The 16,192-nt window shown below is 43.5% G+C and overlaps 1 protein-coding gene across 3 annotated transcripts in view; it reads right to left on the bottom strand.

Annotated features, from left to right (window-relative positions):
• The window catches only part of dhrsx (dehydrogenase/reductase (SDR family) X-linked), a 281,259-nt gene that overhangs the window by 81,602 nt on the left and 183,465 nt on the right, over positions 1–16,192 (bottom strand). For all 3 annotated transcript variants that reach the window (XM_078545083.1, XM_078545084.1, XM_078545085.1), the window contains one exon: positions 2,414–2,621. In XM_078545083.1, the coding sequence (XP_078401209.1) occupies positions 2,414–2,621 (208 nt within the window). The remainder of the gene's footprint in view (positions 1–2,413; positions 2,622–16,192) is intronic.

The raw sequence follows: 16,192 nt of genomic DNA, 5'->3' as shown, positions 1-16,192 counted from the left end.
TGAAAACATACTTTGAAGTCACCTAGTTATCTTGGAATGGAATTGGCTATGCTGATTTAAATAATCAAGAGGTTCGAGTACTAGGGTGAACAAGGTTAGAAACAACAACAGTGGCTGGCATTTGTATAATGCCTTTAATATAGTGAAGTGTCCCAAGGTGCTTCACAGGAGCATTATCAAAGAAAATTTGACACCGAGCCACATTAGCAGATAGGACAATTACCAAAAGCTTAATGGAGAAGAAAGAGGTAGAGAGCTGAAGACAAGGCCACCAAGGGTGGAGATTTTAAAATCAGGGATGTGCAAGAGGCCAGAATCGGAGAAACCCAGAGACCTTGCAGAGTTCTAGGACTGGGGAAGACTACAGAGATTGAGGCCATGGAGGGATTTGAAAACCAGGGTGAAAATTTTAAAATTGGGACCAGGGATGGAATTTAATGTGGGCGACGGAGGCTCCCCCAACAGTTGGAGAACCGGTTGGAGTCCTGTGTCACTTTTCTCTGTAAGGCACGACACATTTCATTCCAATCAGGCACTCCCATCTGATTAAGCCACCAATAAGGGGGAAGTCCCACCCTTGAAAGCTGTTGGCCAGGGTCTGGCAGCTTTCCAGTGCTGGCAGTGCTACCAGGAGCGATGGCCATTGCTGGTACAACAGTGGAGCCTACCATGGGAACACTGATGCATCCCCAGATAGAAGTGTGCGTGGATAAAGGTTGTGGGGTGGAAGTCGCCAACGAGGTAGGGGTGACTGGGAGATCGGAAGCAAGGGCAGGGGGGAAAGCTCCCTGCAGGTCCTCCCTTCCTGATGCTGGATCCCTCAGTCAGAGTTCCCATGAGCGAATGAGCGAGGGACCACCCCCTGGTAGGCCACAGGCAAACCCGCCAGGCAGAATGAGGCCTTTAAGTGGCCAACTTAAGGGCCTCGATTGGCCTCTGAGAGGGTAGGACTTGTGCAAGCCTACCTGCAACTGGACTTGATCAAAGGGAGGCCGAGGGGCGACGGGATTTCCACCCTCCGACCCGATCACACTGCATCACACCCACCTCCGAACTCGCCCAGCGCGTGAACTAAATTCTGCCACCGAGATCAATGATGGGACTTTTTTTTATGCACAAAAGGCAATACGGTTAGGGAATGAGTTACCAAGAAAGCACAATGGTATGGTCAGTTTAAATAAGGACAATCAGCAATTAGATATGTTTCTGCAGAGGGAAAGGTTTAAGAGGTACGATGAGAAGGTGGACAGATGACGCCGGTTTGTCAACAGCACTGGAGTTGCTGATCTTTATGCCCTTTTCCTGCAAGTTCTAATGTTTTATCTTCAAGAGTTCTGGAGATTAGTTTCTCTTTCACAATTGCATCATTGTGGTATAAATATTCACAGTGAGATAAATTGGTATTGTTATTCTACAAGCATTTGCAGTTCCCTAAAGCTCACAAATGACTCTCTGATTATTTGTGCTGTGACTTGAATACAGTAAAAACTACGGGGCAACACACACGAGCCAACCACTAAGAGAGCTAACACCTCCTGAGTGGAACATAATGGAACCAGCTTACACCTTATTAAAGAAGTAAGTGGCGTAAAGGCTGAGTGGAAATTATGGCATCATTTATTTTTCACGCGCTTTGCTTTGTCTTCCATTCTTGTTGTCAAGTCATTCTCCATTTGGACATGACAGACAGCTTGCACACAGCACCATGATAAAAACAGCATTGTTGTTTTGTGAGTGCAAGCATAAAATATTGACTCATCTGTATTCACCAAATGTCTCCCCAGTCTGCTTTACAGCTGCTCTGTTCTAGCTATAACAGGTAAACAACATGCTGGTAAAAATCTTCTGCAGTCACATTAAGAATTCCTGTGTAGCAATTTTGTAAATGCATTTGCGTTGTCCCCTCCATTTGCTCTTTCTAGCAAACTTGTGAAGACATCCTAGAGCTAGAAACAGTGAGCTTAAGAAATCTTCATGAATGCATTTCTGAACATAGGAACAGGAGTAGGTCATTCAGCCCCTCAAACCTGTTCCATCATTCTACCAGATCATGTCTGATCTATATTTTAACTCCATCTACCCACCTTAATTCTGTAACTCTTGCTCAACAAAAATCAACCATTCCCAGTTTTGACATTTTCAACTGGCCTCCAGCCTCAACAGTTTTTTGGGGAAGAGAGTTTCAGGTTTCCACTACCCTTTGTGTGAAGAGCTGATTTCTGGCATCATCCCTGAATGGCCTAGCTCTGATTTTCGCTAATCTATACAAAACTACGCGTCCCATTGAGGAAACGATTCCCATTTTGAGGGTTCAGGTTTTTAAGAATACACCTGTTAAATCATCCGTTGAGGTGCATTCCAAATAAATAAGGTTAGTGATGAAGCTAGGAGTGCAAATGATTCAGATTCTTACCTGCTTTGCAAGTCGTTGAGGTTTAGCTCTCCGATGTAGTGGGTGGCCGAAGAAACAGTGACAATTCGACTGTTGAGGTCATGGCTCCCTGACTGCTTCAGCGTATCCAGGAGAAGATGGGTCAGCATGAAGTGTCCAAGGTAGTTCACGCCAAAGTGCTCTTCAAATCCGTCTGCAGTGTTTCTCTGGGGCACCAGCATCACTGCCGCTGAAATTGAAAGCGGAAACCTTTTGGGTAACAAAAGTATAATCCTGAGAGTGTCATAGTTGGCCCATTCATAGATACTGGGTTGAGGGGGTGCTCTGGTATGTGGGGGTGGAGCACAATGCGGCAGGGGGAGAGGAGTATTTGTTTCCCTTCCTGGTCTGTGGCTTTTCTTTTTTTTGCCTCTCCCAGGAGGTTACATGGCTAGGGGGGAGGGGGAGCAATAAAGTTATATCCAGTCATGATGCTCCAGCTATCATGAGGGTAGGGCATCGTTGATAGACCAGCTAGTCCTTTCCTGCTGTGTTTTTTTTGTATGTTATAGGTCTTCACACTCATGTGCAAAAGAGAAATAGAACTGTTCAGTGGGCTTTCTGATGAGCTAGGGTGAGGGGGATAGATACCAGGGTATGAAAGGAGCAAGTGAGGGAACTGTACAGAATAATTTGAATGTTGTAGCAGATAGGAAGTTTGCGGAGACTGTCACTTGTGTGTGTCACTCCGTGGTAACAATTCAATGAATTTCAACTACAGGGATCAAGACAGCAAGAATCCTTAAAATGTTTGGACCCTAATGGTGTGAGTATTAAAATTAAATGTTGGAATTACAGCCTGGTGCTTCCGTAGAAGGCTTCAATGAATTGGTATCTCTGCCAACTAGCTGGATAAAAGTGATTGATTGGAAATGCATTTGAAGGGTTACATGGGAATCTGTAAGGAGAGGTTGGATTATCAAGAATAAAGTGTTCCCTTATTTATAAGTTTAAAAAAGGGATCAAACTGCTATTAAAAGGGGATAGTATTGGTTAGCACAAGGGAGTGAGGTGTTGGAGTAGGCAGAGCGTAGGATTGGTCCAAAGTTGATTCTTGGTACACACAATAAGCCACTGAACCAACAGCGAGTGCAAGGTGGGAAACTCTGAACAAATCAAAAGAGTAGCATGACAGTGCATCATTATAGGGGATTCTAACTATCCTTTCATTAAATATGTGAACCAGGGCAGCCAAGTTGGCAGGGAGGAGTGTAAAATGAGCTGCTGGTTGAATCATCCATTTCACAACATTGCCCAAAATGAATCTCCCCCCCATCCTTTCGATCTCTGCACATGACTAAGAACTTTAAGACTCTGGTGATAATGTAAAAGTGAGAGACCAGAGGATTCTGAATCTCAAATCTCCAACAGGCTCCAAGAATTAGTGTTACTTTGGAGAAATTCAATAGGGAATGGGTCAAAACATTTAAGAAGTATTTGGATGTGCACTTGTGATTCCATGGCATACAAGGCTATGGGCCTAGTGCTGGAAAATGGGATTAGAATAGTTAGGTACTCGTTTGGCTGGCGCAGACTCGATGGGCCAAAGGGCCTTTTTCTGTGCTGCAGACCTCTATGACTCTATGCATTATACAATGTAAAATTCGGGCATAGCCAGAACATAATTGAAGTTTTCAAATGAGAAAGGGGTTGGATACAGTCCAATTAGATGTTATTTAAAATAGATAGGGATGATAGGGTTTGGGGCCACAAGGTTAGATACAGAAAGTATTTCCTTTCACAGAGAGTCAGTACTCTGTGGAACAAACTGCTGTGACATAGCAAGTACAGAGTTGTTAACATCCTTTAAGAAGGTACTTGTAAAGTTCTGGACAGAGTAGGATACTTATAGTAAGTTTCTAATTCCTTGTGATTGTGATGTGCAACCAGGGTCTATTGGGCTGGATTGCTTTAGGGAGTCAGAGGGCAATTTCCTGAAATTTTCTCTGAAATGGCTACAGTTCTTTGGGGATGTTGTCTTTTCCAGGAGATATTATGGTTAGGGAGTGGGTGAGGTGCATATGAGGTTATCCCATTGACTGGAATGGAATGGGCTCAATGGGTCTGATGGCCTTTATTTTCTTTTCTTTGCTTATATAATGTGAAAGAAAAATTACTTGCGCGCAAGTAGATTTGAAGGGCTCAATGAACTCAGAGCGAGCTTGCTTGCATTCATGAGAGCGGGACATGGCTCCACTCTCATTCATGTGAACACAAATAGATCCACTCGTAACTTTTTATTAATATGGCAAATCCGAAACCGAGTTCTCGGTCTGGATTTTCCGCTGAGTCAGGCCAACTCGGGAGCCCTTTAAGAAGGGCAAGCAGGACCCAATTCCAGGATTCACACCCCCATTCCCGTTTCTAGCAATTTTTGCTGGTGTGGAATAAGGGTGCTTGTAGCCCATCTACATGCAGCACTCCTGCCCTTGCTGGTTCCATTGCATGGGGTGAACAATTCAAACATTCCACAATTTTTGTGGAGTTGGGCCCCTTCCTTAAGCATACGCAGCTCATGGTACCTCAGTGGAATCATGAACCATGGAGGAACTCCAGTCCTAAGTAGGGAACCAAAAAAAAAACACAGCGACCTGCTCCTGCAGTTCTTTCATGGAAGGCTCGGAAATACAAAATAAAATCAGTCTTTACAGTCTCAATGGTTAGGTGCTGTATTATAAGTGTTGAGAAGCATTATTACTACTGTGCAATCAAAGCTGATAAAGAACATTATTTGGGAACTCTAGTGTCATGATCTGAAGTGATTTACATCTCCACAGCCCTTTAAATTTGAAAGAAAAAACTGGATTACAGTTTTCACTCGGAGAAAAACAATAGGCACCTGCTCCTGGACTGCATTGATTGACAGGCCATCTGATGTAGCCTAGAAAAAAAAACATAGCCACTTGTTTTTGCAGTTTCAATAGACTTCATTGCTTGTATTTGTAACGGTTTGTTTTACAATTTAGGCCATTGTGAATGCTTAGCTGAGTTTCAAAAGCAACAGAACCACTTATTTCAGAAGGTGGCTGTGTAGATAGTTTGATTGCCAGATTTAAGAGATTATTAAATGACTATCTGTCTTTGATGTAGTTACTGAATGGATGGTTGTTTGTTTTTCCAAACTTGAGGGATTTAACTTTTTTTGAATGACTTGCTGGAATGAATGTTTTTTGCAGTATGAAGGGAGTTTTAGAGCTCTGTATTTTTCTTTCATTTCTATTTCAAAAACATGGCTCCTAAGGTCATCCTGCAGGGGATACTGGGTGAGTGGCAATGGAGGATACATGGGGGGCATGGAGGGTATGAGGGGGCATTGGGGTTATCAGGGGGCATGGGGTGAGGGCTTGAGGCCCTGACATTCATCCCTACATCTCTCTGAGCCAATGTCCTATTAAATGGAGGTGGGTGTTATAGCCTGCCGGCCTCACCATCCGCCTGCCTTGGACTTGCCTCTGGAGGTGGAGGGCCCGGTTACATGCCGCCCCCACCTCCCTGGAACAGTATGGTTCTTTTTAAGGAGATGGGTCTGCTGAGTGGGGAAGTTTCCGGACTTGATCTTCCCATCTCGTCCACAAAAATCAAGCCCTTAGCTTTTGGTTCCTGCCATGTTTCTTATTTTACAGCTGTGACTACATTTTGAAGAATACTTAATTGCTATAAAGAGGTTTGGGACAGAGAATGTGAAGATGTTACAGAAATGCCAGTCTTGCTTTCTAATCAGTCAACAAATCTAGACTGTCCAACTCAAAACTTGTCAGGTGATTGCTAGAAGTCAATATTGCCTCCAGGTAAATTGAAATAAAACAAAGGACTATTGATCCATCATCTGGAAGACAAAACTGATGAGACGAAGAAGCATTGTTCCAGTCAGTGTATTGCAGGACTGGCCAGCAGAGAAAGGTGGTGACAACTATTTCCTCACAGGATCCGAGAATTCCCTAGGTAATTCTCATTCCACCCGTCTGGAAATCAGCTGAAGAGTGAAAGGTGGAGGCCTTCATTCTCTTTCTTTTCACATACTCTCAACCTCTGATGCTCTGAAACAGTGGAACGGGGATTGGCGTGTAGGGTGTGATAAAATTGTCTGATTTTTCCACCTTGGGATTCTTGTACACCTCTGCTTTTCTCAGGGGAACTGCTTAATGTCAGTACATCCCAAAGACAATAGAATGGCTGAGAAAGATGTCTCCCAATTGTGAAGAGCATCAAATTTGCAAAACTGGAATTTAAATGAAAAGGAATTTACCAATAAATAAATGCCATTCTTTGAACAGTTTTGTGCATCACAAAACCTGTGGTTTCTTTGTAGAATACTGGTTGCTGTCAGGAACATTTAGCCATTCAAACTGATGGGTTGGGTGTGAATTAAAAAGAGAAATCTGTTCCATTATATATTATTAATAAGCTGGGGTATTCAGCAAGCCTGGCACTTTCAACGGCTTACAAGGTCTGTACGTATGCCTTGTGTATCAAGTGTCACCTGCTCACTCCTGTCATTTCTTTCTGTTCTTTTCCCTAGCTAGTTCAATTAGCTAGGAATATTCTGTTACATGTACATATATTGAGATGAAATAAAGTAGGAAGAGGAATGGAAAAAGAGAAAAAGTTTCTTGTTGAGGCGATGGTGTTCCAGTGAAGCCCAACGCAAACTGGAGGAACAGCACCTCATCTTCCGACTAGGCACTTTACAGCCCTCCGGGCTGAATATTGAATTCAACAACTTTAGATCTTAAACTCCCCCTCCCCCCATCCCCACCCCGTTTCTTCCCCCCACCCCCTTTTTTTTCAATAATTTATATAGATTCTTCTTTCCCCACCTATTTCCATTATTTTTAAATCTAAAACTAAAACCTTTAGTCTTTCCACCCCACCCCCACTAGAGCTGTACTTTGAATATCCTGTCTTCCATTCTTAATTAGCACTTTTCTCAGACAAATACCACCACCTTCAACACCTCTTTGACCCTTTTGTCTGTGACATCTTTTGATTATCTGCTCATCTTCACAATCACCACACCACACCCTCAATGTGTCTCTCCTCCCCCCCCCACCACCCCCCCCACCCCCCACCCACCTTAAACCAATTTATATTTCTCCCTTCTTCTAACTATGCTCCAGTTCTGCCGAAGGGCCATGAAGGCTCGAAACGTTAACTGATTTCTTCTCCGCCGATGCTGCCAGACCTGCTGAGTTTTTCCAGGTAATTCTGTTTTTGTAAAGTAGGAAGAGGTTCGTTTGGAGTGTAAACACCTGCATGGATCTGTTGGGTTGAATGACTTGTTTCTGCTCTGTAAAATTTTGTGATCATTCTGTTTACCCTATCGACAAATCCTTCTATTCCTTTCTCCCTCATGTACTTATCTAGTTTCCACTGAAATACATCTATGCTATGTGCCTCAGTCATTCCAAGCGGTAGTAAGTTCCACATTCTCACTACTGTCTGGGTAAAGACGTTTTCCCTGAATCCCTTATTGAATTTATAAATGACTATCATACATTTATGGCCTCTAGACTGGACACCCCACAAATTCTCTACGTTTACCCTATTGAACCCTTTCATAATTTTAAAAGACCTCTATCAATTCACCTGACTTCTCTTCAATAGCAGAACTGAGACGTTACAATTGCCATCCTTGTAAATCCTTTTATTTTCTTTCTTCAGTCTCTCTATATCCTTATTGTAATACAGAGAGCAGAATTGTGTGCAATACTGTAAGTGTAGTCCAATAGGCCAGCGGGTATGAATGCTGCTCAGAGAAGCCACACAAATTAGAAGGTTTAGGGTTCAACTGGAGGTTTATGCTGAGTTAGTTTATCATGGCTCGGGTTGGGGTTTGAGATATCCAATTGGTCTTGATGCCTTAGGTTGGCAAGGATAAAAAAAGTCAGTCATGCCAGTCAACACCAGAGCTGAGACGATATACTTATCAGGAAAAGCTGAACAGACTGGGTCTCTTTTCACTGGGAAAGAGGAGGCTGAGGGGCTGGCCTGATAGGGGTCTTTAAGATTATGAAAGAGTTTGGATAAGGTAGAGAAAATGGTTCCACTTGTGAGGAGTGCAAAACTAAAGGTCATAAATATAAGATAGTCACTAATAAATATGATTGGAAATTCAGGAGTAACTTCTTTACCAAAAGAGTGGCAAGAATGTAGAACTTGTTACTCCAAGGAGTAGTTGAGACAAACACCAAAGATACGTTTAAGTAGGTGCTAGGTAAGCACATGGGGGAGAAAGGAATAGATGGCTATACATTGGGGTTAGATGAAGAGGGATCAGAAGAGGCTTGTGTGGACCCTAAATGTGGCATAGATCAGTTGGGCTGAATAGTCTGTTTCTGTGCTACAGGGCTGGATTTTCATTTTTGAGGTGGGAGTTGGGAAATGTCCCAGAAGAAAGTGCCTGCAAAGGTGGGACTTTTGTTCCAGGGTCGGTGGGTGTGTGTATGTGTGTGTGTGTGGCTCCATGCTGGAGTCAGACCCACTGCTCTCGGGAAGAATTCGGAGGCAGCCACAGGGGCTGCCGGGTACCAAGGCTGGCTGTTTACAAGGCCTGCATCAGGTTTTGGGACTTTGTCCCAGTCATAATAATAGTAAGACCCTCTAACCGTCACCCCTTCACCTCCCACAGTTAGTTTATCTTAGCAATGCCCCATTCATGCCTTGCACCCACCCCCTTTATAGTCTCCATGTCAAGCTATGCCCCTCTACCCGCCCCTCCATGGCTCCTAATACACTGCATACTGAACCATGCCCCTCCACTACTCCCCATGGTCCCTCATATCCTCCATGCCAAGATATGGCACTTCCACGTCCATTCATCCACTATACACTCTGTACAGAACCAATGAACCCTATAGAGGCAAATTGATGGGTTAAAAAAGCTTTTTAAAAAGTCATTCATTCATAAAAATTCCTTTTATCACAGTGCAATAAAAGAGTCAATTATCCAGACCCTTTAAAGCAGCAATAGCAGAAACTGCATGCACTTGAAACTTCTTTATCTTGTGTAAATGAACATTGTGAAATTGACAGAGAGATCAGAGAGCCGTCAACCAAGCAATGTTTTCCCTAGGGCACAGCGGCCTCAAAACTCTAATGGATATCTGTGCTCTCAGTCAAGAATGCATAATGAAGCTTGCATGAGGGACATGGGTAAGACCTTTTGAACTCGTTTTCAAAAGGTTCCCTCATCCAGACTATGGTTCATGACACCTCTGAGGTGCAGTGAATCACGACTTTTTGAAAAGCTGGTTCGACTCCGTGAAAATTGGGAGGACTAGGACATGCCTATCTCCGCAATCGAGCTGGCCAGGCTGGGAGTGCAGGGTGTGGGCTCGTGACCCAAACCAGCCCCCGCTCTTAAACAGCGCTGACAAAAATTGGAAACCCCAGGAAGGGGGTCACTGACCTACATTTTATGATGTTAAAGGTGCTACATAAATACAAGTTGTTGTTGATCTATCCGACAGATACCGCCGTGATTAACAACTTCTCTGCTTTTAATCCCTCCACCATTGACGGCTGCATTTTCAAGTGCCAAAGCCCTAAGCTCTGGAATTCCTTCCCTAAACCACTCTGCCTTGCTAACTCTCTTTCCTCCTTTAATACACTGCTTAAAATCTAATACTTAGACCAAGCTTTTAGCCATCTGCTCTAGTATCTCCTTCTGCGGCTGAGCATCAATTTTTGCTTTATAATGCACTTGTGAAGCGCCTTGGGAAATGTTAATATGTTAAAGGCACTTTATAAATTCATGTTGCTGCGGTAGAAATGTTCTGAGTCATACAGCTCTTACTAGGAAATCTAATGGAATTCAATGCTCTGTGAATTACAAGATTGTATTTTATTGTATCTCAGGGTCATTTTTAGCAAATTTAATGGCCCAGATCTTCTAGTCTCCAGGTCATCAGAGGCCAGACGTATGACTCAAGATACGTTTCAGGACCCTTCGGAAGTCCCGACACGCTGACTTCTGTGGGAATTGCCAAGGCAGTTTGAACTTCCAAATGGCAATTCCTCTGCTTCCTGGGACCATCCACAAAGTTTTCAACTCTGAGCTAGAAATTGGAGACTTCGGACAGTTCCACAGGACTTACCTGGATAGTTACCCAGGAAACGTTAGGCTGAAAAATCCTGGTCTTACTCCTGGGTAACTATAGAACTGACCCCTCAATCACATTGATCCCTCGACTCTCCCCCCGACATCCCAACTACTCCCCTCACAAACACCCCCAACCCGACTACACATCCTGACCATGCAAACCCCCGACCAGACCTGAATACCCCCCTGACCCATCCTAACAAGCATCCGACCAGACTACCCCTCCCGACCTGACCAGACTACCCAACCCACCTAGCCACTCACCCACCTGCCACCCTACCCAGCTGCCATCCTATCCACCTACCACTCTACCCACCTACCACCCTACACGCCTGCCACCCACCTCACTCAACTACCTGCCCTACCGAGTCACTCATTCATCCACTTACCCATTCACATTGGACATTTAAACTTACCTTATGGCAGCTAGTGCCATAAAAAGGGGACATGGCATGTCTTTCCCCCCCACCAACACTACAGATATAGATAAGACAAAATAACCTGATTAATTTCTTATTGCTAACAGAAATAGGCTAAGACAGAAAATGCTGGAAATACTCAGCAGGTCAGGCCACATCTGTGCAGAGAGAAGTTAACATTTAAGGTCACTGATCTTTCATCAAAGTGAAAGAAGTTCGAGATCTAATCCATTTGAGTTCAACAGTTTCAGATCATAGCCATTGACCCATTTTTTCAGCTATTGTTATCATTACTGCTATTGCCATTTGCTATTTTCCCCAAGCCCATCTTTTGTTTCTTTACCTGTCCCATTACCACCCCTCCTCCTTCTGCCTGCACTATCATCCCAGCTGCTATTTAATCTCTTCTGTCTTCTATCCTATTATAGGCCTTCCCTTTTGATCTTGCCTCCCCTCCCCCTTTCCCTGTCTCCATACTTGCTTAAAATGTGCTATATGTCGAACTTATTCCAATTCTGATGAAGGTCATTAAACTGAAATGTTAACTTGGTTTCTATTTCCACAGTTATTGCCTTACTTGCTGAGTAAGACCAGCACTTACTGTTATTATTTCAGTTTTCCGCAGCAATAAGCTATATACTTCAGAACATGCTAAGCAATTGGAATAAAGTATATGCTGAGCAAGGCCCTGGTGGATTCTTTTACTTAAGTGAAGGATCAAGATCCAATTATTCAAGAAACTACCAACAATTGAGAGAAGAAATGATAATTCAGGAAGAAGAGGTGATGCCAAACCTAGGTTTTTAAGAAACTGAAGCTCTGAGGACAGAATAATTTAATCACTACAGATGTAAGTAACTCTCAGTTTATGAATTATGCTCTGCTTAATGTGCCAGTGACAACATTTGTAATGGGCCTGCTCCTTTAAGAGTACATTGCCTTGTTCCAGTATGTTTTCCCAATCACTTTTTTTTAATATTCAGTCTTGGGATGTGACCGCCACAGGCAAGGCCAGCATTTATTGTCCATCCCTAGTTGCCATTGAGAAGGTGTTGGTGAGCTGCCTTCTTGAATCACTGCAGTCCGTGTGGTGTGGGTGCACCCATTGTGTTTTTTTCTGTAGCGGTTTGATATAATCGAGTGGCTTGCGAGGCCATTTCAAAGGACAGTTAAGAATCAACCACATTGCTGTGAATATGGAGTCACATAGAGGGCACACCAGGTAAGGATGGCAGATTTCAACATGCTGTGATGGATTTTTATGAAAATTCAGTGGTTTCCAGACTCGGAGACTCATGGACATTTACAGCACATTGTGTCTGTGCCGGTCAACAAAGATCCGACTACACTAATCCCATTTTCCAACACTTGGCCCATAGCCCTGGCGGCTATGGCAACGCAAGTGAATATCTAAATACTTCTTTAATGTTACGAGAGTTTCTGCCTCAACCACACTTTCAGACAGAGTTCCAGACTCCCACCACGCTCTGGGTGAAAACATTTCTCAACTCCCCTCTTTTAGCCTTCTATCTCTTACCTTAAATCTATGCCCCCTGGCTATTGACCCTCCACTAATGGAAAAAGTGCCTTCCTATCCACCCTATCTATGCCCCTCATAACCTTATACACCCCTCGCAACCTTCGCTGCTCCAAGGAAAACAACCCCAGCCTATCCAACCTTTCCTCATAGCTCAGGCCCTCCATTCCAGGCAGGATCCTGGTAAATCTCCTCTGCACCCTCTCCAGTGCAATCACAGTTTCATGATCATTGCAAATAAGAGGAGCATTTTATTCCAGATTTATTAATTGATTGAGTTTAAACTAATTTAAATTCATGTCCTAGAGCATTAGTCCAGGCCTCTGGATTACTAATCCAATAACATTACCACAATGCACATTGGATTACTAATCCAATAACATTACCACAATGCACATTGGATTACTAATCCAATAACATTACCACAATGCTACCAGTCCCCTTCCTATTGTGCCAAAACTCCTCAATGTTTTCTTCATAACAATATTTCACAAAAACTTGTCTCTTCTTCAACCCATTGTATAAAACCACTTTTGTTTTGCAGAGTTTTCACCTTCTCACCTCTGTTTTTGAACTGCAACATATTCCAATAGCCATGTGCAATGAAATAAGGGAGAATAAGGTTCAGAAGAAGGATGATCTAATATTGCACAGGCTGCAAGGGAATCCAAAACCACATTGGTGGTTGCTGCGTGCTGCACAATTTGTGCTCTCAGCAGCTGCTTACTGCACTGGGGTTGTAACCGTGAAAGCTTCCTGATCTAACACTCCTTTCTACGTGTTGATTTGGTGGAAGGGGGAAGATTGGGAGCTAAGCTAATAGGCTTGGTCAGTTCACCTTCAAGACACAGCAGGAGGTGTCAGCTGTGGCTCAGTTCATAGCACCCTCGCCTTTGAATCAGAGAGTTGTGGGTTCATGTCCCACTCCCGGAAACCAAGAACTGTGATTGTACTCGAACGAGTTGCAATCTGTGACTGTTGATAACTCGAAAGAGTTTCAAGACACAGCAGCAGCCCTTTAAGTCTGCTGTTGCGCCAGCTATTCAGTCCCTGTGACAACTATGTTCCCTGTGCATTACTACATTGATGCAGAAAATGGGCTTGAATAAATAAATCAGAAACTTGTAAGTTCCTATACCATAAAGTTTGCAATTTGTGATCTGTGCACTTGTGATAAGAATTTACAACTTAACCATTCAGTCTGCAGTGCTGACAAGAACCAGTCATTTTACCATGGAACAATCATGTACTGCTTTTGGTACCCGAAAATGGGTTAAAAAAACTGATCCTGAGCGCAGACTCTCAACTGGTCTTTTTACATTTATATCTATCGACAATGAGCAGCTGTAAATCAGAACAACAGATTATAGTACTGGAAAAACACAGTGAGTCCGTTCACTATCCAAAGTGTTATTGAGTCATAGTAGCTCAGTAATTCTATACTCGGGGAGGTCTTGTGGCGCAATGGGTAACATCCCTGCCTGTGAACCAGAAGCTCCAGGTTCAAGTCCCACTCCAGGGCTTTTTGATGGTTGTAGAAGGTACGTTCATAATGTGGCCAAACAGATTGATTATCAAGCAGCAAACCCTACCAACATGCCTGTGGCAGATGGTAGGTAGATGGGAGAGACTTCTGGTCAGCCATGCTTGATGCAGAGTGGTGTCCCTTAAACTATAGCCTTTTAAGTTCAGGCTAGGGACTTGTTCCAGGAAAAGCAAGTTAGAGAAACAGATGTAAGCATGTGCTTCATCTGCCTTGTTTGCTTTTTAAGTCTCTCAGGAGGATGCACATTAAGAAAGAACAAAAAACTTACATTCACTTAGTGTCTTTCACGACATCAAGGCATCTCAAAGTGACTCACAGCTAACAAAATACTTTTGAAGTGTAATCACTGTTATAATGTGGGGAATGCAGCAGTCAGTTTGTGCACAATGAATTCTCACAATGATGCAGTAGTGATCAGATAGTCTGTTTTAGAAATGTTAGTTGAAGAGTCAATATTGGGGAGGACAGTGGGGAGAACTCTTCTGCTCTCCTTTGAATAGTGCCATGAGATCTTCTACATCTAACTGAGAGGACAGACACAGGACATTGGTTTAACATCTCATCTGGAAAAACAGCACTTCTGACAGTACAACACTTCCCTCAGTAATGCACTGAAGTATGGACCCGGATTATGTGCTCAACCCTCCGGAGTGGAACTGAACCCACAGCCTCACTGCCCTTGAACTAGGGAACAGAAAATATCAGGCATGCTGACGAAGTGGTTAGGGTAGTGGACCAGCAACTCAGAGCTTATAAATTCAAATCCCAGCATGATTATGGCACCGAAGGAGACTATTCATCCCATCAAGTCCATGTCAGCTCTCCACAGAGCAATCCAGTCAGCCTCATTCTCTTGCTCTATCCCTGTAGCCCTGTCCCATGGTCATATAACCTAGTAGCACTTAGCCTTGTACAAAATGGCTATTTATGATGTACTAGAGAAAGGGTGATGCTGGTGAAACTGCAAGAAGCATCAACTTCAGAGGAGATGGGGGCAAACTGGGAGGAGAAATAAAACAAGGTTTTTTTTGTGAAAGATACATCCATGAGATTTTTCTGGTAATACATGGAAGCAAAAAGCTCAGAAGGACCTAGGAACATCATCCAAGACTGAAGGTCACATCATTTGCTTGAATAGTTGATCAACTACACTTTGGAACAAAGTCGACAGGTGATATTTATTATTTATAAACTATAAACATGCAGTATTACACCATCTCAGCCTTAACCTCAACATCAGCAATGCCAACTCCCAGTACTGAAAGTGCATTTGTCAGTTTATAATAAAACAGAAAATGCTGGAAAGGCTCAGCAGGTCTGGCAGCATCTGTGGAGAGAGAAACTGAGTTAATGTTTCGAGTCCGGAACTCAGTTTCTCTCTCCACAGATGCTGCCAGGTCTGCTGAGTTTTTCCAGCATTTTCTGTTTTTATTTCAGACTTCCAGCATCCACAGTATTTTGCTTTTGTCAGTTTATACTTGCTTTTCTAAAATTTTAAGGACCCTCTTAAGCTTTTATTTTTCCCTCTGTTGCCAGCGTAAGAGTGACTCAGTGGGTAGCAGGCTCGGGTCTGCGTGAAAAGGTCGTGAGTTCAAGTTCGGCTCCGGGAGCTTGAGCACCAACTCTAGGCTGACGCTCCAGGGCTGAGGAAGTGCCACATGGTCAGAGGTGCCATCTTTCAATGAGATGTTCAACCAAGGCTCTGTCCATCCTCTCTGGTGGACAAAGCAGATTCTACAGTGTAATTTCGAAGCAGGGCAGTTCTCCCAATTTTCCTGTACAGCATTTATCTGCACACCAACATCATTAAAAATCAGATTGTCTGGTCATTCACCTAATTGAAATAGCAGTAACAGCTGGCTGTGTGCAAAATGGTGGTTGACCCCTTATGGTTCAAGTACGTCCAAGCTCATAGTCTGTGAGTCCTTACATGAATGGAGGGCTCGATGCAAGTTCAGCATGAACGTCCACAGAACACACAGCTCATATTGTCGTTGTTGGTGCTTGGGAGAAATTCTGCAGCTGCACTTCCTCTGGCCTTCCTCTGGGTACATCAGGTGTTGCGAATTTGGTGTAGATGGTCCTCAAAATATGCTGATCCAAATTTCAGTGCTTGCCTCTGTGTAGACTGGATGGTTGCTGTGCTTTCCCAAGTGAG

This window comes from Cetorhinus maximus, chromosome 7 (genome assembly GCF_964194155.1).
Source record: "Cetorhinus maximus chromosome 7, sCetMax3.hap1.1, whole genome shotgun sequence".
NCBI classification, from domain to species: Eukaryota; Metazoa; Chordata; class Chondrichthyes; order Lamniformes; family Cetorhinidae; genus Cetorhinus; species Cetorhinus maximus.
The sequence above is the reverse complement of the archived record's forward strand: the minus strand, read 5'-3'. Positions and strand labels throughout refer to the sequence as shown.